General features: G+C 50.3%; 9 protein-coding genes across 9 annotated transcripts; 3 read left to right on the top strand and 6 right to left on the bottom strand.

Moving 5' to 3' along the window:
- Positions 1–4,054: 4,054 nt before the first annotated feature.
- On the bottom strand, positions 4,055–4,899 carry BO85DRAFT_239839 (uncharacterized protein). Its single transcript, XM_025654829.1, has 2 exons — positions 4,786–4,899; positions 4,055–4,653 (listed from the first exon to the last, which is right to left on the bottom strand). The coding sequence occupies exon 2, from the start codon at positions 4,643–4,645 to the stop codon at positions 4,127–4,129; it is 519 nt and encodes a 172-aa protein (XP_025509703.1). The 5' UTR covers positions 4,646–4,653; positions 4,786–4,899; the 3' UTR covers positions 4,055–4,126.
- A 531-nt stretch (positions 4,900–5,430) lies between these two features.
- BO85DRAFT_473156 (uncharacterized protein) lies at positions 5,431–6,924 on the bottom strand (the record flags this gene model as incomplete). The annotated part of the gene is made up of 8 exons (XM_025662605.1): positions 5,431–5,587; positions 5,662–5,694; positions 5,743–5,907; positions 5,948–6,041; positions 6,325–6,376; positions 6,468–6,630; positions 6,707–6,853; positions 6,886–6,924. 8 exons carry the CDS (start codon positions 6,922–6,924, stop codon positions 5,531–5,533), a joined length of 750 nt encoding a protein of 249 aa, XP_025509702.1. The 3' UTR covers positions 5,431–5,530.
- Positions 6,925–7,693: 769 nt separating this feature from the next.
- Positions 7,694–8,221, bottom strand: BO85DRAFT_239696 (uncharacterized protein). The gene has a single exon (XM_025654828.1). It carries the CDS (start codon positions 8,066–8,068, stop codon positions 7,781–7,783), a length of 288 nt encoding a protein of 95 aa, XP_025509701.1. The 5' UTR covers positions 8,069–8,221; the 3' UTR covers positions 7,694–7,780.
- A 2,310-nt stretch (positions 8,222–10,531) lies between these two features.
- On the bottom strand, positions 10,532–10,935 carry BO85DRAFT_385503 (uncharacterized protein; the record flags this gene model as incomplete). Its single annotated transcript, XM_025656599.1, has 3 exons — positions 10,532–10,679; positions 10,764–10,795; positions 10,885–10,935. The coding sequence occupies 3 exons, from the start codon at positions 10,933–10,935 to the stop codon at positions 10,532–10,534; spliced, it is 231 nt and encodes a 76-aa protein (XP_025509700.1).
- Positions 10,936–11,030: 95 nt separating this feature from the next.
- On the top strand, positions 11,031–13,071 carry BO85DRAFT_239652 (putative HLH transcription factor (Hpa3)). The gene is made up of 4 exons (XM_025654826.1): positions 11,031–11,484; positions 11,536–12,276; positions 12,333–12,572; positions 12,634–13,071. The coding sequence occupies exons 1-4, from the start codon at positions 11,271–11,273 to the stop codon at positions 12,948–12,950; spliced, it is 1,512 nt and encodes a 503-aa protein (XP_025509699.1). The 5' UTR covers positions 11,031–11,270; the 3' UTR covers positions 12,951–13,071.
- Positions 13,008–13,692, top strand: BO85DRAFT_239675 (uncharacterized protein). Its single transcript, XM_025654827.1, has one exon. It carries the CDS (start codon positions 13,193–13,195, stop codon positions 13,655–13,657), a length of 465 nt encoding a protein of 154 aa, XP_025509698.1. The 5' UTR covers positions 13,008–13,192; the 3' UTR covers positions 13,658–13,692.
- Positions 13,693–14,423: 731 nt separating this feature from the next.
- BO85DRAFT_239636 (uncharacterized protein) lies at positions 14,424–18,938 on the top strand. Its single transcript, XM_025654825.1, has 2 exons — positions 14,424–14,617; positions 14,688–18,938. Exon 2 carries the CDS (start codon positions 14,731–14,733, stop codon positions 18,679–18,681), a length of 3,951 nt encoding a protein of 1,316 aa, XP_025509697.1. The 5' UTR covers positions 14,424–14,617; positions 14,688–14,730; the 3' UTR covers positions 18,682–18,938.
- A 1-nt stretch (position 18,939) lies between these two features.
- Positions 18,940–20,393, bottom strand: BO85DRAFT_239631 (uncharacterized protein). Its single transcript, XM_025654824.1, has one exon. The coding sequence runs from the start codon at positions 20,157–20,159 to the stop codon at positions 19,410–19,412; it is 750 nt and encodes a 249-aa protein (XP_025509696.1). The 5' UTR covers positions 20,160–20,393; the 3' UTR covers positions 18,940–19,409.
- BO85DRAFT_464460 (uncharacterized protein) lies at positions 20,394–20,831 on the bottom strand (the record flags this gene model as incomplete). The annotated part of the gene is made up of 3 exons (XM_025661983.1): positions 20,394–20,475; positions 20,537–20,694; positions 20,796–20,831. 3 exons carry the CDS (start codon positions 20,829–20,831, stop codon positions 20,394–20,396), a joined length of 276 nt encoding a protein of 91 aa, XP_025509695.1.
- Positions 20,832–21,550: the final 719 nt, after the last annotated feature.

The following is a 21,550-nucleotide window of genomic DNA, read 5'->3' as shown; positions in this document are numbered from 1 at the left end:
GATTGATTGGCCATCCGTCACAGGAGCTATTTAAACCTTCTTTTCTTTTCGTTTCTGATTCCCAAGCCCGGGCATTGGACTTTTGGAATCTAGACTTTGCATTTGCTTGGAGCAAGCCATATTGCATAGTTCGTTTGTCACTTGGGAAGTAACTATTTACTGGTATACCACCAATCATTCGTGAGAAAAATTTCAAATTCGAGCCGATTTATACTTACTTATGCCTCAGATTTGTGATGAACGGTTCCCAAATTTAAGATTCCCCATTCAATCCCAACTATTCAATTTAGCATGCGTCGGGCTTTGAAAAGGATGTGCTGAATACGACCCCGTAGAGCAACATTGACACCTGATTGGTAGAATGCTGTAACCAGGAGGCGTTTCAAAGATCCTGCCTGTGCCTTATTTCGAGGCACAAACTGCGGATCCCAGCTGAGCTGAGACCCTATCACCGGAGAGCCTCACCTTAGCCCATGGTTTTTTGGGTGTCAAACTTCGGCTTTTGGGGCTCACCTACTTTGTCCTATCTTGGCAACATTTCCCTAGTTAATGAGGAAGGGTTAACGTCTCGCAGGATTGCGGGGTGGGACGTGCTTTCTTGCTTGAAACGGAATGTTCAACGGAGTCCGGGTTTGGGGTTCATGGACGAGGCCGAGCCTGCCAATCAGTGACATTTCCGCAATAACTACTCCCTACTTGCCTTAATAAGACACTGGAAGCCGTGCTCCGTAGGGCTAAGGGGTGGGAAGGAATTGGAATGGCTGAAGCATTGGGGGCCACCCCACGTGGTTCTGGCCCGCGTATACTCGGAGGTCAGGAACCTGGTCCTGTGTGCGTGAAAGTGGACGCATCGGATTACTTGTCGACACAATCCGTGAGGCTGTGGACGGGAGGATTAGTTCGATTGGAAATATAACCTGCGGTTTTATTTTTTTTTTTCTTTGCGAGGGAGGGGTTGAGTGTGTGTGTGTGTGTGGTCTGCGTTGGACGTTCGAAAGCGTCGCCGGCCCCTCCCACTCAGCCTGGAGTTGGGGTCGGAGATTGTGACAGGTGCCCTGTATGCATGGGCGTCAAGCCCGCCCCCTGCTTTTGCGCGGGCGATGATTGATACATTTCGTCCTAATTGGTCTCTCTTGCCCGCGCGGTGCAAATCGGTGGTTTGATCCAGCTCAGCCCTTCTCATGGCTTCTCAGTCGTGGATACTCTACTGCAGGCAGCGCTGTATCAAGTTCAGCGGGCGTGGTTCAAACTCGACCCCTTCGCTTGCAAATGAGGCAACCGGACAAGTTCCGTTTGTCTCTCCGAAGATAGAGTAAGCTCAATAACCATGCTTATTGAGGCGAGAAAACCAAGTTGGGGACTTAGCCTCGGACTGCAGAGCTTATTGGGCCTGTGGATCGATCGATTCCTGTGCTTAGTGCTGAAGGATGCGCCGGCGGCCCAAAAAGACGGCCGTGGCGACTAGTTCATTGTCCGGTGTCCATTTAGATACGGAGGGAGTTGGTGTCCCTCGAAGGATGCCTCGGTCTGTTATCACCCTTTTCCAATATTGAGTGAGATGTGTCATTGGTGAGGATAAATTACTTTTTAACCAAGGAATTCGATGATAGATGGAGACGAAGCTGATCGGAGAAGTCCGTAGTCACGGCATTCTTCTGCCTCGTCCTTTCCCTTCCTGACACGCGACGCTAATTTGAGCTGACATAATCCTCATGGGCGGCGGGACACCAGTGCTGAGGCGCGTGTGTTGCCTTTTAATATATTAATGTATGCACGACGCACTTTAGCCGTGGAGTCCAGTCATCTGCATGGGACATTGACGCCCAGGCTGTGTGCCATGGGGCAGGTTCAGCCCGAGCATGTTGGGATCCAGCGGTTGGGACTGGCTTACCGTCATGCCTAGGCCTCTACTCAGTACTCTATCATTGAACCATGCCAGAATGGCTAGTCCAAATGTGGCAAAAGGATGTGCATATAGTAGACCACGGTATAGACAGGGAACTGTCAGGAATCCACCTTACCAGTGGGCAAGTGTTTGACGGGGCAAGCAGGAGCCTTGCATGGAGAGATATTCAACACTAGGTGCTGACAGCCTGACACGGGTTTCGAGCAAGACCAATGTAACCGTCCGGGCTTACTGTTATCATGATTGAGATGTCAGCGGGGGATTAATCTAATCGAGTGAGCACGGTGCAGCTTTCCCAAGGTCTAGCCCACGAGCGGCAGGTGGGATCCATCCGAGGGTACTAGGATTAGTCGAGGCAGACAGCATCGGGGTGGACATCATTCAGCAGCTGCAGGGGCGGCTTTCGTCAGGCATGGGGCTAGATAGATAGAAGGAGAGTGAACTGTGATTGAACTTCTTAATCGAGATTAGTTGGCGCCGGGGTGAAGAAAGATCGCTTCATGGCCCATGCTCCAGGCGAACGAGATGGCCGCGTCCAAGGCCCCAAGTCTGGCCGTGATGGATGGGGACACCACCGGATCTATACCGGGACAGGCAGGTGCTAAAGGGGGCCGCCGGTGTCAGGTAAATGAAAGCACATGGCCCAATACTGCACGAGCAACCCCGGTCAGGCTCAATGCATCCCTGTCAACTAGCAGAATTGAGATGCATGGTGTTGTGATGGTTAGAATTAGTCTCGTGGCCGGGGCGATGATACAAGGATTCTTTTGGCTTCGTGTTACCTAAACGAGGCCCGGTGATTAGTTGGGCGTCCGGCTCCACCCGATGGGGGAGACAAGACCCCTGTCCTGTCACATCGGCCCAGCACTGCACACGCTGCAGGAAGCGGGTCGAATATGGCTGACGGGGGCAAGTAGCGGCAGTGGTAGACTGGTAGGAGATGAATATCTATCTAGCCAGGCTTGAAGAGCGCTAGACCGGTAGAAAGAGTACAGAGTAGGTACTTTGTCCCTACTTAGGTATCGAGTAGCAGTATTTCTCAGTACTAGCGAGATTGGAGGAAAATTGGAGGACCGTACTGTCTGTCAGTATAGGCTAATCAGATCAAAACTCTGGGCGGCGCTGTGTGTCATTTCTCATCAGCCGTTGAGATGGCCAGTCAGTTAATCCCCGATCAGATTTGACCCTGTTAAAGAGAGTTCAGTCAAGGACCTTGTCTTTTGCCCGGAATGCTTATGATGGATATGAATATATTGGGCTGTCCTCGTAACCACGGGACAACTGGTCAGAAGGGGAAGGGACGGAGGGAGCAAGCCAGTCAGAACTAATGGAGGGATGAGAGACCAACTGGAAAAAAATAAAAGAAAGAAAGAAAGAAAGAAAGAAAGACAGACAAAATAATAGTAATAATAAGATCATATTTAATACAACACCAGAAAATGAGTGCAAATTAACAGCGTCGGTCATCACAACGATGATGATAGTAATGATACTAGCAACGACCATAACAAAACCATCTGAAGCGGGTCATTGCATGGGCCAGGATTCGTCCAGTCCCCATCCGGTCCAGATCCGACTCCGACTCCGCCTCCGACTCCGGCTGTGCTAACTTTGGCGCTCGCGTGCGCCCTCCACCCTCCAACCCTTGACGGTTGGCTTGATGTTGAAGCCGTCCGTTTTAGTGCGCCTTCTAGTCGTCCTGCAAAAGCGGAGCTGCTGGGCGGCATGGATTGTCATTGGCCTGCCTTCTGATGGGCACTGTGACAAAGGTGCCTGTCTTAAATGGGAAAAGTATCTAGGAGTCCGTTGTTGCTGGTGTCACCCGGGCTTGACCCCTGCTCTGTTTTGGGTTACAGAAACAATCGGGCGAGTGTCGAGGGGGGTAGGAAGAAAGTTCATGCCGTCATCGTTGGGGTTTGACATATTCAGAGATGTGGCCTTGATATTAGTTGATACACCCCAGCTTGGCGCTCAATCTTCAAAGACTAGCTTCATTGCTCCCAGGTCACGCTAGCGGCAAAATGCTGTTGCCAGATCTGCAATGGGGCAATCTGGGGAGGTTGTGAACTTTGAGAGTAAGAAGAAGAAAAGAAGGTTATGGTAATCATCGTACGTAGTATTGTTCTCCTCAGTCCTCACAGCTGCTTGTGTCTGTCATGGATGGCCCCAGACCCATTTCTTGTACCGTCATCAAATAGTGCCTTACGGCCAGGTTCCATTTCATCCTTCGAACAGAATGGGTGGGAGCTTCCGGTGATAAGATCGACCGTTATGTTTGGGGCTTGAAAATCGCCCTGCCAACCAGATTAATTGCCCACTAGTGCCTGTCCCCTCCATCGTCTTAGCGAGCAAAGGCGACGATATTAATTCTCGGCTAATTGACTTGGTATCGAGCGTGGTGATTCTTGGGGTGGAGATCCCGTCGAGTACAGTTTGTTGATCATGGAGATAAAACACCCCCAAAGGGCCAAAAATACAGAACAGCGGTATTGTCGAAATACAAAACACAAAATAAAGACAGAAGCAGCAAGGGTTTCGAGTGACACCAATTCTAGGTCTGCGGTGAAGCTTCAGGCACTCAAAATAGGCGCCACATTCTTTCATGTTCCATGTGTGGAAGGCAGTTTGACATGCTGCAGAAAGGTGTGGGTGACAAGGAAGGGATAAATCTGGCTGGTGGAATTGGCAAAGTACCTCAACTCCGGGGAGACTGACTCGTCCAGCCAGCTCACTGGCCATGGCGATTACTTAAAAGGGGATCATATCAGACAACGCACGGAGGGCGATCGACATACAGCACTTGGCAGGCAAGGGCAGGAAGAAAGAAAGAAAAAGGCCAAGCAGATCATACATGAGATACAACTGTGCATGCTACTTACGTAGTGCTTTAGCGCTGGTGCTATTCGCGGATGCTGCACATTGTCCACATGTACCTTGATGCGCATGTCGGCTGGTCACATTCCACCGGAGTGGGGGGAATACATACTGCGTGCAGGCCTTCCCAATCCCTCATGAGCAAAACCAAGTATTGAGTGTCTGATTATTGGTGCCTCCCTGCATCTAAGAGAATTGGTGTATGGGTGTGGTCGCTCTTTGGCTACAGACAGCCAGGACCCATGTTGCAGTGGCTGTTACCATGCTGTCTGACTTCACCACTCATGACCCGACTGCCCCCTTCTGGTGCTTTCCAGGATGAGGTCCTCCGAGGTGTATTGGGGACACCATGGACGCTTGGCGTCGTGTGGCTGAACCAGTCTCAACCGTCGCATGCCCAGAACCCTCCTCCCCCTCTTTAGCGGCGATCATTCCACCATGGTTGCCATGTGTCGGGCGCTGGAAAGCCAAATGAGTTGTGCGTTAGGCCTTATTGGGCGTTAGACTTAGACTTCGCGCTGACACTGTGAGCGAACAGGAATATGATATAACTCCGACGTGTGACGACATATCCGGTTCTTCTTGTATCTTATTGTAAATTGAATTTTGCTGCTGCCCTTGCTTCGAAACATCTTTCGTTTCCTATCAATCAATGGCATAGTTTTGCTGGGATCAGGCCATGTGGTAGGTACTGTGAACTAGATGGCGGGCAGGTATTGTTGGCCATTACCGACAACCATTTCCCCCCTGCTACCATGTCCCAACCAACAGCTGCAGCCACTTAGGCTTGTGCACCACGTAGTAAGACTAGTAATCGTGGCTAAGGAGCTTGGACGACGGTCATAATGCTTCCTCCTATGGGCTTTGAAGGTCAAAGTGACATAACACGCCGCGGGGCTTTGTTGAAAGGGGGTCTACAGCAGAGCCATGCACCTGGCCACTCGAGCTCAGAACCTCCTCACCTGTAGATAGATTGTGGATGAAGCGAGCATGAAATCTGTCGCATTTGCCGCCCTCACCCTGATCTCAAGCTGAGACCAATGTCTGCAAGGGAGGACGATGCAAGCAAAAAGGCTAAGTGCCAACTGCTCTGGCGCGAACGGAATGATACCGTGGGTGGATGGAGCCTTCACTGGAAGCCCAATACGGTACGCTTACGCCGCTTACGGCAGTTCGCCGGTCGTGGGACCCCTGAGGCCGATCGTCCAGTGCAGCCACGTGAAGGCAGTTCGCATCGAGATCGTTGCCGACCGAGGATGGCCTCTGCTTTGTTTAAAGGATCAGGCGGATGATCTGGATGCACCGCCTGTCTTTCGTGGGATGGCCCATCCAGTACACCATTGCCATCTGTCCACGCTCACCTTGGGACTCAGGTATCGGATGTGAACGGATATGCAATCCCAATCAGTGCAAGCTCAAAATGTCTGGCAGGATGAACTCCCGGTGGGCAGATTCATATGCTGTTGTAGACGGTAGTAAAGGCGAGTCAGGTGAAAACCATGAAAATTGACGACAAAGCTTATCCGATTCAAAAAGTCAGAGACCCGGCTGCTAAATCCAGTTTAGACCAAGGATTTGGAGTAACCGCCGTTTTACCTTCCAAAATAAAAAAATAGTGTAGATACTCAGTTACTAAAATTCCACCTGAAGATTTTTCAATTTTCGTTTTGAAGGTGTAAGCCATGACAAGGCCATGCGACCGATGAGGATGACAGGCGTTGAATAGCAATGATGCAGAGACTCTGGTTCGTGATGTAATGGCCCAGCTGCAAGTCATTGCTCCGCAAAGACCCCTGGTACTGTGTTAATATTCCTGGCATGATAGCGGCCCTTCCCCCCCGCGGATTTGCCTGGGACAGGCGTTCAACAACGTGTTCTCCCGTCATGGTTCGAGTACTAAGTAAGGCCGGGAATTCTTCAGCCCACGGGACATTTTGCAGGCGTGGAGGATGCATTTGCCATGCCAGCGGCCCCAATGCTGATTCGTCCACCCGCGCTGGGATCGACTCCCCATCCATTCTGGGCCCCACTTCCCGGCTGGTCTGAGCTACGATTTTCCCCAACCTGGTTTAGCTTAGCGCCCAAGGGGGTAGATAGAGAGCAACCAGGTGGAGCTTGAGAGCAGTTTGTCCCTGTTGGGCCATCTCGTCTCACTACTACTACAGTAGATATGAGTTATGAGTCGTTACCAACAGGAAGACACAAAGTTTTCCCGCTGGATGGGAAAGTTATGGATCCCACTTGCCTAGGCGCTCCTGCTTGACTCGACCAGTGGGGCGGTCGATGACAGTCTTGTTTCTTCATTATCCTACCCGGATAGTACTAGTAGTAGTAGTCCCAACCCGAAGATATCCAGATATAACCCATGAAAGAAAAAGAAAAGACTTGCACCTACAGTATAAATAAGGAAATGCTCTTAGGCGTCCTGGACCATTAACATTACCAAGATTCTCCCCGATAGTCGGATGAATGTATTTTGGAAAGGAGATTTTACTCCAGAGATACCTCACGGGACTGGGAGGGAGCAAAATAAATGGGGCGTCTGATGTGTGAGGCAACCTCGGTCCCGATCTGCGTCAACTTTGCCCCAGTTAGGTTCAACGATGATTACCCAACCCGGACAAGGCTCATTCGAGCTCTCCTTCGCGGATACGATCCAGGATCCAAAAAGGAACGACGGATCTCTGCTCGTTTCCGGGAGATGTCCAAGTCCGATCATGAACGACCGACAGAAGTACGCACCACAAAGTCCCCATCGGCGTGATTTGCCAGATATTAATCGTATACGTATCATGAGCCAGGGCCCGGGAAAAGCGACCGGTTGATAAGCTGCAATATTGATACACGGACATGGGTGGAAGGGTGGACACCAGGCGCCATCAGGACCAATAATTCCCTGCGATGGCCGGGGAACTGTCAAACGTGGCTCTGATCCTGCCGACAAAAGGGAAAGAGAAGCAGATTTCCTTCTACTCGACTCCAGCAGAGCTATCCGATGCGCTAAATCGCTAGTGGAGGACTAAGCAACTTCAAGTTTGGTACCTGACATTTACACTTACACTGATCGCTAGCCGACTGATAATATGACTGGGCTGGACCTTCGCCGTCAGAGTCAGAGTTTTGGAGACACGAAAAGAAAATAAAAGCCATGATGAAAAAAGTCTGATGATAATAATCGACCATTCTTCGGCCGCCTCCTAAAAATGTGGCAGAACTGCAACCCACGGAATGAGGAGCAGCTGGACCCTCAGCGAAATGGCCGCCTCGTGGCGGTGGACTCAATCGCATTAGGATGTCGTATTAACTATTTTTATTTAGTCGGGTTAGTTAGTTAGTCGCAGTATTAGTATGACTAATTTGCTCCCATTCCTTTCTTGTAAATTAAATTTAATTTTTTATTCCATTTACTCGACCACTTATTATCTGTTTTTACTATTTCATTTCCCTCCCTTTTCTAATGCTTGGCTGCTTTCCGGGCGGCCTCCCCTTCTACTTATGACCTATGTTAGCCGGCTTTTCTCTCTTTGTGTCCCCGAACTTGCGGTGCGCCTCTGAAGCTATCTGTCATATGGAAAAATTGAATAGTCTGTACTATGTTTGAGCCACGGAGAAAATGGTCGTCTTTAGTGGCTGATCCTGTTTTGATGACTTCAATTCCTGTCCAATTGCTGGCAGCCACTGCTGACCACGTACGGTTCAAGTACGCAGCGCCAAGCGACCTTTTTTTCGCTCATGTCTCTCTTACTTTCATACAGGACTGTACTTGTCATGTCTCTTATACCCATCGAGGAATTTTTGCTTTCGTATAGAAGTGGTTGTCTCATGTGGCTGAGAGGAAGGATGAAAGAGACAAGACCAAAAGAGTTATCTTCTTTTCAATACAGCCAGCCATGAAATGTATGCTATTATCATCTACTTTGACAATAGAATTAAAGTAAACAGGCAATAGGCATATTGTAAAGAAGATCGAAATGATTTTGAAAAGAGATCTTGGATGCAAGTGTTGAATCAGCATCGATAGATTTATTGCCCTTTCTCCCACTCCTATTACATGTACTACTACCAGGGAGGCTGCAGGAAGGAAGGAAGGGATGAATTGGAAGTTGGCGGCGGCACCACTTTGTTCTTAACCTTCTTATTCTATTTTATTTTATTTATTTGCTTTTTTTCTTTCGGGAATAGTATTAAAAAAAATATAGTAAAGAAAAACAATTTCTCTTTCCCCTTTCTGGATTGTCCTTCAGTCGCCGAGTCTCACCTCGATTTTTGCTTTACATGAGAATTATCATTATTTTTTATTTTATTTCATTTTTTATTATTATTTTCTCATCCAGCCCTTAATTTAATTCTATTTTGGCGTTAGGTAAACTGCATCTGTCACTCGATCTCGTCATTTTCTATTTGCTTGCTATGCAGCATCGGTACCTTTGCCTTGCGCTTCAGGGCCGCCCGGTACTATTACCTACAGACTGCTTGTTCTTTTACTCCATTCTGACTCTTTTACCCCAAGGTGAGGAGGGAACATCTTTGGCAGTGCTTATTCTTCTAATCTTCTCCTCTTCCCCCCTCTCTCTTGAGAGCCTTGGTTTTTCCTGGACCATCCCATAATCGGCCTTTTCCACCGTCAAAATCCGAACTGATCTCAATATCTGACTTTCCTTCCCTTCTTGCTTAGAAGAAAACGACACATACATTCTCTTACTATTCCATTTTTCTTTACAAGACTCTTTTGGGTCTCTCATCCAGACCCGCTCCAACTTTCTCCAAACTAGTCCGAATAGCTCCCGCAACTAAGAGCAAAGTTCCCATCTCCCTTAACATTTTCCCGCCCGATCCATCAAGGTTCCAAACCGACGAGACACCAGTGCCACCGTCTGGTTCCTGCGAACTAGACGAGAAGAGACGGCGTTGACTGGTTACTACTATTATTATTACTGCTTTCACCTATCTGGTGTTAGTTGAGGAGGGAAAAGCAGAAAGAGCTTGCAGTTAACTGACGGGCTGGCTTACTTTTACTACTACTACTACTTTACTACTCACCACTCTTTTTTTTTTATTATTATTTTTCACTACTACTGTTACCCGCTCTCATCCATTCTTCAAACCGCGGCCCCCCCCCTCCTCTGCCTCCCCCCTTCTGTTCCGATTTTCTTACTTCTCAGCCCGCCCGTCCCACGACTTGCCTTCCTCAGTCAAGTGCCCTTCTAGTCCTTCTTCTCTTTTCTCTCTGCTCCTCTCATTTTTTGCCGGCTCATCATTTGCCCCCCCTCTCTCCCACCCACCCCCCTCCCTCCCCTCCCTCTTACTACTTACTACTTACTACCACCACCACTACTACTACTCCTACTACTCTCATTCCCCGCAAGCCTTCGTTCTAGCCGGTCACGTTAAGGTTCTGCTGGCCATCGGTCGGGGACCTTGCCCTAACACAGCTTCCTGCCCAATTGTTCGTCGTTTTAATCTCGTGCCACGTTCCGCTGCGCCGCCCGAGCGTTTTGCACCTTCGCCATCTGGTAAGCTCCATCCAGTCCTGCACCGCAAACCCATGCCCCGGAACCATTGGCCCTCCCGTACATAATTTCCGTCAGCCCCCCATGTGGCCGAAGCTGACACGATTTGTTCCTTTACTTAACATTTAGTGTTCCCTTTTTCCTTCTCCTACTCTTCCTCTACTTAATTTTTTTGTTGGGGGAAAAAAAAAAGTCGATTTTCATCATACACCTTCTCTCCTTCGCCGATCCCAGTTAATCGTCACTTAACACCTCTTTCCCATCCGCCTGTCTTTCCTATCCTTCTCACTCTCCGTCTTCCGCTCGCTTTCACCACGACGGCTCCTCCCGCCCTCCTCTCCTCTCCGGCAGTTTTTCCATTTTCCCTCTTCCGGGCATACCTTTGCGACCTGGACGTCACTGCGCCCTTCACGATTTTCGCATAGCATTTTTCGCCTTTGCCTCTGACTCCGTGTCTGCCGATTCGCCAATACCGTGCGAAGACGGTTCGTTGACGCATACCACCCTCTGAGTTATACGCCCCGGTGTTGACTGTCAAGTGGAGACATAACTCTATCACTCTGCTGGATTCTGTCACTTTGCTTTTATTTCCACCAGAATCGGAGGTCTTTCAGAATCAGTTGGATTAGCGATTTGCCCCCCCATCGAGATCCCATCAACGCGCCAGTCTGTTACCTCAGTTTTCGGATAGTCATACTTGCGCGCACCCCACGGATTCGCCATTGGAACACATACAATTGGTTAAATTTATACTACATAAATCGGTCTGCCGGTCAACGTTGAAACGTTCACTGTCTTACTACGTGTTGTGCCGATATCCGAACATGAGATAGCGGAGAGACCCTGACTTATACACCATCTGCTCTCGAAACACTTCAGAACACTCCTTGCGATATCGCCTCTTCTAACGCCTTTTCCCCCCTGAGATCCATTTCCTTTGTACTTTTCTAGAGTGCTGGTACACCAGTCAACAGATTGTCATGGAGACTACTCTTGCTCATCGACCTTGGGAGCCCGCTACCACGGGACCGCAAACCCCTCCAGTGTCGTCTACTCAGACTCTCCCGTCTATCTCGACCTTGACAGCAAGTATGGCCGGTGGCATGCCTACCCAGGCCGAGAAGTCACCGGGAAATGCCTCTTTAAATACGATAGAGCGTGATTCGGGGAATTGGTCCATGCCTCAGAGTACCAGTAAGGCTTCGTCCTATTCATTCCCACCTGCGGAGGCTGATTGTCCCCTAGGGTCGTCTACCTACTCAACCACGACAAATGCGACAGGCAACTATCCCTCTCTCTCCTTCCTCACCTCCCAACCTTCTCCCAATCGCGCATCTTACGTCTCGGATCGGTCCCCTTACCCCAACGACCACTCTAACACCCACACGCCTTCATCTGCGGGAGCGCAGCCTTCTCCGAATTTCGGCTCGACTCAGCCGAACACCACCCTACCTTCGATCAACCAGAACTACGATGCGCCTTCTCAACGAGGCAGTATGGTGGAGCCCCCTGAGTCTCGACGGAGCAGTGTGGATAGCAGGATGAACCAAGGAATCAGCTCGCTTGCTATTAACCCCGCATCTCCCTACCATAGCACGAATGCTTCGCAAACGTCGATTGTATCGGGTCTTCAACGAGAGCGCGGTATCTCCATGGACGTGAATATGAACAATTCCTATCGTGGCCCTCGATACTCTGGGGGCCAACCACTCTCCCCACTTGGCCCGCGGGCTAGCGAACATCGCGGATTTGCAGCTGGTCGCACTGCACCTGCCATCTCATCGAACCCTCGCTCCGAGATCTACAATGCGGAGGCACCTACCGCTGGTCTTGCATACGCTTTCCCCGATCCCGACGTTGCGCGATCCAACTCTGTCTCTTCTACCACCGAGAAGTCAACCAATCAATTCTCCCGCAAAGGAAGTACAGCTGAGTCGCTTGCCAGTAGCGTCTTTTCTGATGCACGGTTGCCTCGTGGACAGCATGGTATGTCTTTCTAGGTCCCTAAGATATACGAACTACCGTTCCTGACATTTCTTCAGAACTTCCTCAAAATGTGCATCACCATTCCTTACAGCACAAACAAGTCCGTGGCCTCATTGGAGAAGCAGACGCACATAGCGGTAGTACACCTTACAGCAGGACCCCCGAGCTGAGAGTAACACACAAGTTGGCGGAGCGAAAGCGCCGCAGTGAGATGAAGGATTGCTTCGAAGCTTTGCGTGTCCGCCTCCCACAAAGTCAGAACAATAAATCGAGTAAATGGGAGACCCTCACAAGAGGTAATTTAAACCATCACAACCACAGCCCTAGTTGTTGTTTCTTGTGCTAACATACTTGTAGCTATTGAATACATCTCACACCTTGAGAAGATGGTTACTACTACTCGCAGAGAAAATGACGTGTTGAGGAGCGAACTTGACGAGATGCGCGCGCAACTCAGTCAGCAGCAAGCCAACGGCCAATCTCGACAGCCGTCGATCTTCGAGCATCATCCCATAACAGCGCCACAGCCAAATGGGCAAGTGCATGGCGCTATGTTTTCCGGTTATGCTCCTGGAACCGCGATGCCGCAAGAGCAACCGCGAACGCTTCCTCCTCTCATGAACGGGACTGTGGCTCCAATGCAAGGCGTGCAATACACCGACGAACGGCGGTAGCTAATTGAGGGCCACCGATCGTTTCACCCATGATATAGCCCACGATGAATGCATCGGTGACGGTTGTTTTACTTGACACGGTCCACATCACCCCCCGCTCTAGACGTGATATCCGACTTCTCTTTCTCTGGCTTGTAGATTTGTTTTGGGTGGCTATCGTCCTTTCGAGCGTCCATCTGCTTGACTATTTCATCATCCTACCCATCATTCTGGTGGGCATGAAAGCGATTCTTGGCTAGCCTATGGCGCGGAACGGATACCTCATCCTGTTTCTATATTTCTCACCTCTCCCGCATTACTCCCCTGGTCATGTCCCGTTACATAACATCTCGGGGTCAAGGTGGCTTCCACCTCCCCAAAGTCATTTCACCCCTACCCGTTTTTACTCTCCTCTTTACTCCTCCCCAAGAAATGGAAACTTGAGGGCGTGGGATCTGTGTTTATTCGCCCTTCATCATGTATTGTCGGTGTTTGTTAAAGGTACCGTGAATGCACGGAAGAAGGTCAAAAAGGAAACACGAACAACAATTGTTTGGAAAAAGGAGTGTGTGTGTATGTGTGGCATTGTTTTGATATCCCCATGGTTTGTTTATTATGTGTATTTTGCTCTACAGATACCTGGAAATCAAATGTCGAAGCATCGGTTGGTACCGATCGACATGGATGTCGATCGAGAACCTATTTCACCTCAGTTTCCGTCCTGGTAATATCCGGATTGAGTCGACTAAGCGGAGAGTCTCATGACATTGTAGCTTCAAACCGCCGTTGATTGTTGATATTGTTAGTTAGGAGGTCAGAGCTATTTGGCTTTGGGGGGGCATTCGGTGGACTGCCGTGTTAATGCAGGCTATTTTTGTCCCTGGCGTCGTGGTTGCTGATTGGTGCCCGGCGATGTTCTGCAACCTCACCGGCGTCGTAGATATGCTTCTGTTAGCGCCGCGTGCCCCCCATCGGCGGCTATAGAGCTCCCACGGCTTCTTCAGGAGCCAATCCACCCCTGGAGCTACCTGCCAAACATCATCTTGCAGAGTCGATCCAAGCAACCGTGACCAATGGTGTCGACCCGTCCGGCTCGACGGTCTGAGGCCGGAGGATTTGGCACTCGGCACAAATAGTAGCCAGGACCATGCGGGTCCGCAAAGTGTCCAGGTCAAGGATGGCTGTTGCATGATATGCATGAGCTCTGTCCCATTCATTCCTAGCACCCACCGGGTGCTTGGACTTCTTCCTGGCATCAGCCGGTCGTGTCATGATTCTTCCATCGCTTCTCCTCTTCTCTCTGTTGCCTTGCTTGTCCATGTGCTACTTCTCCCGCTCCAGCCGGTCGTGTTTGAATTGTCCACCTAGATTACGGGTTCGGACCTATTCGCTTTTCTTTGTGCTCTTTGTATCCTTTTCTCCATAAGAGTGGAATGTGTGAATAACAGCCGGCGTTGTTGTGTTGTTGTGTTGAAGCTGCTTTGTGCTCTGAAGGTCATTGTTTCATCTGGTTTGCGATTGTCTCACCTGGATGCTTTGATCACCACAATACCAACCCAAGCGTCCTTTGTTTTGCACTTGCACGATCAAAGACTGTCGATTTGTCAAGGAAAAGCTTCGCAATCACGCAGCTGGTTTGCTTGATCTATACCGAAACGATTTTCATCTGCTACACCAGTCCGTCTACGGTAACTTGGCCTACTCCAACCCCCTGAAATGCTGTGTTACTGAATCCAGCGAACTGATGATCTGGTCTAGTATAAGGCAGTTTTTGGGCCTCGCAGGCCATACGGCCCCCGAGATGCAGAATTCGACGGCAGGACTACGAATTCCTGCAGCTCCGACTTTCCCTTTGTCGTCTCCTATCACAGAGGAGATTCCGAGCCCGGTGCCATCATCTCCAGAGGATCATGACATGGAAAGAAATCGACCTTTTGCTTTTCTGAATAAGACAACACGCAGGAATAACCCTTTTATACGCGAAGGAAGCTATGATAAGCACACACAGTCACAGGAAGCAGTGGATGGGACGGGGGTCTCTTATCAGATGGATCCGAACCAAGAGGACCTAAGCAATCTTGGACTCTACACGGGAAAAAGCTCAGAACGGCCTGTTGGGTTGAGTTTGGTTATGGACTTCTCTCATTCTACGTCAAAGACACCTGAAGATGGATCAGTGCCAACCTTAATGGATTTGAATGACCTAAAAGCCCTCTCTGAAGTGCGAGAACAGGAAAGGAACGCACATACTCTCAAAGGGATATTGAAGAAAGTTCCTGGTCAGGACTATGACCAATCGTCCGTGAAACCGTCCGTATTTGACAGCAAACGACTGTCTTACTTCAACATCAGGCGAAAAAAGAAGGGAAATGACGATCTGTCGCCATCCGATCGGCCGATTATGATTGGACTAAGCATGCCATCCGATGAATCACTAAGCACTCAAGGAAGAGGGCTAACAGTAAACACTGGACATGCCCAACGAGCGGCACTGACCCCGTCTATAATTGTGACTCCGGCAAAGGAAGACACATTCTGGACCGGCCTTGACACGACTCATCCTCGTCCTAGGATAGCATCTAGCATTTACTCTCAGCCAACGCCGTACCCCGATGACAATGACAGTGACATTAACATTCCGCCTGTGCCTGCTATCCCGAATCTTGCCTTCTTGGAGCAGAATGAGAATCCGAGCACGAACATGAACACTGAATCGACACGAAGCCAATCTGTATTTGCAACAGGGAGACAGCGCTCGCTCTCAACTGGCACTCTGTTTGAAGAAGATGATGTGCGACGGGAGAGCCGGTCTCGGTCATATTCCAGCGGGAATCCCAAAAAGATTCCAGATAGATTAAGCATCAACACTGAAACAAACAGGCATCAATCCCAAGGTTGGTGGACCTACTTGCTCTCACCGTTGCTGAGTCGCTACAGCACAGCCATGGGTCCCACTACCCCAACTGAGACTGCTAGACCACCAATTCCCAGTATCGCAACGGAGTCAAGGGCATCGAGTGATGAGTGGTGGGAAAAGGAAGTATCCAGCTTTTCGCCCGACACGCCAGAAGCCATAATACCTCACCATAAGGAATTGACACCCGATTGGCCAGACGCTGGTCTGAATCCCTTTGACGAGAAAAGACTGAGTGATCAAGACCAACCTGTCGAACGAGAACGAGATGCCACATCCTTTATGTTCCCAGGAAGGCCAATCCAGGGCTCTGCGGCTGAGTACTACCAAGCTTGTGCACATGAATTGTTCAGTGGACGGCCGTACTTTGAATGCGTCAACCATGTCTGCTCTATAACACCCAAAGACAAGATTCCCGGCTATACCGAGGGTACAGCTGTGGGCTCCTCAGACAGTAGGGGTCTCCTGATCGACGTGGGAGACATGCCACAAGATAAAGGCACTGGCTCAACAGGGGGTCCCACTACCTCAGAGACACGCACTGTGTATGAACCGAGTGTAATGGATAAGGGAGTAGAGGCCACTCTTGACAATCGTCAAGACGATTACCCAGTTGGGAAAGCCGGCTCAAGGGGGATACCTCTGTCTGAGCATCCGACAATCCAACCTCCTCCAACCCTGCGTCCTCTGAGCGAGTATCCCCCGAGCGAGCATCCCCCAATTGAGCATCCTCCTAGTCAGCTCCCTCCCAGTGAGCATCCTCCCAGCGAACATCCTCCGAGTGAGCACCCTTCGGCTGGAGGGCCTCCTGGAAACACCCCAAATCAGCCCATTTCTGATGATGTGTCGCGGGGGTTGCCTCAAGAAACATTTCCAACGCCGCATGCCGGAGGAGAGACAGGAGAATTAGCACCGCCTCCAGACAGTCAATATGAAAGGAAAACATCTTGGCCGGTCTTTCAGCCAATCATTCAACCAGTGGTCCAACCAGCTCCTCAGCCAGCACCCCAGCCAGCCATTCAACCCATAATAGTGCAAGCTCCCCAACCGGTTGCGCAACCAGCGCCTCCAGCTCAGGCTATCCATGTCCATCCCGCTACTGTCCCATCGCCAATTCTCATAGCACCCAATGGACACCAGCATCCATCATTCCCTCAGGAACAGCAGGCTGAACCGCAGCCTCCTAACCCTACGTCTCCTGGCCTTCAGCAAGCCACCGAGAGGGCTGGGTCAATCCCGTTATCCGACATGCATACTGCTCCAGTGCCTGCATACACATCCAATCACAACAGCTCATCTACCCCAGTGCCTACATATACTTCTCACTACACTAGCTCCTCTATACATCGCATGGAGCCTCATCCACTCTCACGAGAGGAAGTGTCACATACCACCACAGAGAGAGAGATAATCGAGATACGACGGAAACCGTTAGAGACAGAAGACAAGAAGAAAAAGAAAAAGAAGTTTGGGTTGTTGTTCTGCTGTTGCTGTTGCGGTGGTGATCGGTCTCACAAGAACGGCTGTTTCGGTAGGAAAGACAAGAAGGAGAAGAAGGTCAAACGTCGGTGGTACCTGGCTATCCTCACATCCTTCCTCATCATCATAGCAATCATCCTCCTCCTAGTCATGACCTTGACAGGAAAAGGCGACTCAACTCCAGTGGAATCACAGTGGCTCAATCTCACCGGCTACCCGCCGATGCCCACCGGTATCGCAACGATTGCCGGTCCAAAGCCTCAGGTCCAGCAATCAGGATGCATAACTCCATCCACGCTCTGGAGCTGTGCTCTACCACCAGAGGAACAATCCGCCAACGAGCCCTACGCCGCCAACGAGCCGAACTTCCGTGTGGAAATTCAATTCCGCAACGGTACCTACCCTAACAGCACCACGATTGCCACAAGATCCAGCAAGACCCTCTCCTCACGGAGCTCCGACAACCCCTACAGCCCATCTCCATCCCCACCAAGCATGAAAGACCAGACCTTCCTCGGCAATACAACAGACAACAACACCGTCCCCTACGCTGGCGAAGAAACCCCTTTCTACATGACCTTCCTCTCCGCCAGCACCCTAACATCGACATCCACCCTTCGCCTGGCGCGAAGATCCTCCGACAGCTCCTTCCCCAATCTCGCAACAATAATCCCATCCCCAGACGAAGACTCCGACGGAACCGCCGCCGCCGCAGACCTATACCCACTACCCTCTTCCCAACCCGTCCGTCTCTACAACCGCGGTCTCAACACAGAACACTACGGCTTCTACACCTACTTCGACCGCTCCATCTTCCTCTCCTCCCTCGGCCCCCTCGACGGCAACACAACCGACACAAACCCCAATGACCAAAACGGCGGATCCAACGAATCCGACGCCCGCGTCCGCTGCACATGGTCACAAACCCGCTTCCTCGTCCAAATCTGGACCCGCTCCAACGATACCCTCCTGCAGAACTCAACCTCCACGTCCACAGCATCAGCATCCACAGCAACCGCAAGTGCTACAGCAACGACCACGCCTTCCTCCGCAAATGACTGGACCCGCCCCGGATCCTTCCCTTACCCCGTCACCATAACTCTAGACCGCCATGGCGGGGACGCGATGAAGAAAATGGTCTATTGTTATGGCATGGAGAGCGGCGAGCAGATCAACTCGACGGAAGTCAAGTTGCAGCTCGAGGATCGATCGTACGGTGGCACGCTGGTGAATCCGGCCCCGGGGATTTTTGACCTATATGGGAATTCGTCGACGGATGCCACGGGGGATTATGGGGGTGTTGATGGTGGGAGTGGCGGGTGTTCTTGTAAGTGGGCGAATTGGGTATCGAGTTCGTAGGATGGAAGGATGGAAGGAAAAAAAAGGATTAAATGATTTGTTGACTTTTGAGATTGTTTTCTGAATGATGATTGCATATAACGCATGGTTGTATGGGTTATGGGGAGTAATGACTCGAGGATGATAAGATGCATGCATGCAGTATAATATAGATGCAGAGGTACGAACAAAATAGATGAAATAGTTTCTTTTTTATTGTTTTTTATTTTATTTTTTTCCATATTTATTCTCTTGAGAATTACGACCTAGCTGAATGCATGTTCCTATTGGCTTGAATGAATATATGAATTTCACCGAAGTCTAATACACAATCCATGAAACCTGAGTACTCCAGAAACCCGAAGTAAGAAATGAAAAACATGATAAAACGCCGTATATACCTCCTCCTCTAGAAATCCAATTCCAACGAAGGGATATTCTGGTATTCTCTCATCCAGAGTACAATATCGGAATTCAACAAGAGCATAGTATATATTATTTGTATTGTGAAGGACAAACACCTGGAATTAACAAGCAAGCCAGAAACAGATGTATCATAAGTGAGCAAAGCGATCCACTTCTCGTCAATGGTTATTAGTCTTTTATAAGGTGAAAAAAACCTGCCCACTTCGCTGTATTTCATTTCTTTTTCTGTATTGATTCTCGGGGGCAGTCGTCTTGCCATCAAACAGTCTAGTGATGCATGATATCGAAAGAAAAATCAGAAGAGAAGACAGCAGCAGTGTCAACTAAGCCAAGACAAGCAAGCCCATGGCGATGCTTCCGACTAGAGCAAGGCCGGGAAGAACCATCTTGGCACCGGAGCTGGACGAGATGAATCCCGTGGAGGTGGGTGCAGCAGGGACAGTAGCAGCGCCGCCGCCACCACCACTGCCTCCAGAGGTGCCGGTAGAAAAGGACCCTGAAGAGGTGGTCGAGTTGGAGAACCGCTGCGATGAAGTGGTGCTGGCGTTGCCACTGGCGGCCGGGGGAATGCTGGCAGGAGGAGCACTGGTCACGGCGGGGTTCGATTCGATCGGTACTGGTGGGACGCTGGCAGCAGCAGGAGCGCTCGTTTGAGCGGCCTGTGTCTCCCCTCCGGAGGTCTTGATGAGCGGGACGCTCGTTTGAGCGGCGGTGCCAATCCCCTGGGTAGCCGGGGCGCTGGATCCAACAGCGGCGGGCTCGGTGTTGGTGGCTACTGGAGCGCTGGATTCAGTGGCAGCGGGCTGAGACTCGGTAGCGCTGGACTTGATGACTGGGACGCTGGTCTCGGAGGAGGCAGAAGCTGGAGCACTGGATGCGGCAATGGGAGGGGGGTGCTGGACAGCAGATTCAGTTGCAGCACTGCTGGGCTCCGCGGTGACGACGGCGGTGGCTTCGACAGTACTTTGGGCGGCCACTGTTGTCACTTTGCCGTCGTCACTAGCGGACTGGGCTGCGTGGGCAGTGCCGGCAGCGAAGGCCAGAGCGGTCACAACGTGGGTTGAGTAACGCATTGTGAATGGAAGAGACTTGGGAGAGAAAGAAGAAGAAAGAGATCTATCGCGGTACAAGCAGCAAAACTGAGCGGCAAGAAGAAGGATTGGAAGGTAGAGAATGAAGCATGACAACGCAGACGGATCGAGCTGGATCTTGAGGTTCTTTATAGCTTTCCTTGATGTACCGTTCCGGTACTACCATCTTTGCTTGACAGTCGGTTTAAACTCCGGGACAAGTGCTTCTTCATGGTGTTATCCACGAATCGCAAGAGGTTTAGGGATCCGGATGCCGTAGTGTGGGAACGAACGTGGGAAGCTAGGCACTGCTTCCGGACTAGATCAAACAGATTGAATCTCAAAATAGCACAGCTGCAACCCAAAGCATTGACAGATGCCCGGATCTAGATAAACTACTCCTGCTGGTAGCAGATCCAACTGGGGCTCTTGCCAGTGTCATGTGACTTGGAGCTGCCACCCCAGGGCTTCCTAAAATGGAAGTCGAGTGGCCGGAATCGGCCAGCCTGAGGAATGTTGATCCATTCCTCGACGATCTCTAGCCCTACGAAGAGAATAGTATCTTTGAACGCATTTAGGAAGTGCAATGAGGATGCAGCAACCTCTGAATAGACGGAAGCATCCCCAGGATGCTGCTACGTCAGCCTCACCACGTTGCAGTCTCGACTGTGGCATGTTTCGCAAGCAATGTGCCACGGGAAGTTTCACACCTAAATGTCGATCGATCAGTAGCTCAACCTAGCGGCTTCTGGTGTATCTCAACTAGTGACTCGGTCGTCTTTCGTTAGTCATGTTAGTCATTCAAAGTGCAGGTTGTCGAATGTTAGGAACATCGCGACTGCAGCTTTCAGTACTACCAATGCTAGGATTTAGCGACAGACAGGCGCTAAAGTCTCTTCAACAACATCCTATTAGTTCAAGGCTCCTGCCTGTGCTAGCTAGCCTTCCATTGTTTGTCTGTCTCTCTGAATGCTCGATAGCTCCTTTGTAGTTTTGTTCTTTGTCTGGTTCTCAAGTGCAAGCTGTCATCCCATCAGGGGTGGAGAGGCATAGTTCAGACATGATGGCTTTAGTACTCAAGTTGTCCAGTTGTTTTCAAGACAGATGCCAATGCCTTGAAGGATGACTTCTATGTGAAGCTTCAAGTATGGAGGCCACTGATCACTATTCACAGGAACCCTTTGGCAGAGCGGCGAGGAGTAGACGACATGTAAACATCCCTCAAATCAGATGGATAGGAGGTGGTCAAGATATAATATAGATCAAGGTTCCTAATTGGACGAAATCCTCCGTCAATTCAGAATGGTAAGTGTTGATAGTTCTACAAGGTCGAGCGTATCCATGGTGTGGGGGAAGGACAGACATGAACTGGACCAGTGGTTCTCATTCGGCAC

Source organism: Aspergillus piperis, assembly GCF_003184755.1.
Source record: "Aspergillus piperis CBS 112811 unplaced genomic scaffold BO85scaffold_40, whole genome shotgun sequence".
Lineage (NCBI taxonomy): Eukaryota > Fungi > Ascomycota > Eurotiomycetes > Eurotiales > Aspergillaceae > Aspergillus > Aspergillus piperis.
Note: the sequence above shows the minus strand (reverse complement) of the source record. Positions and strands in the feature narration are given on the sequence as shown.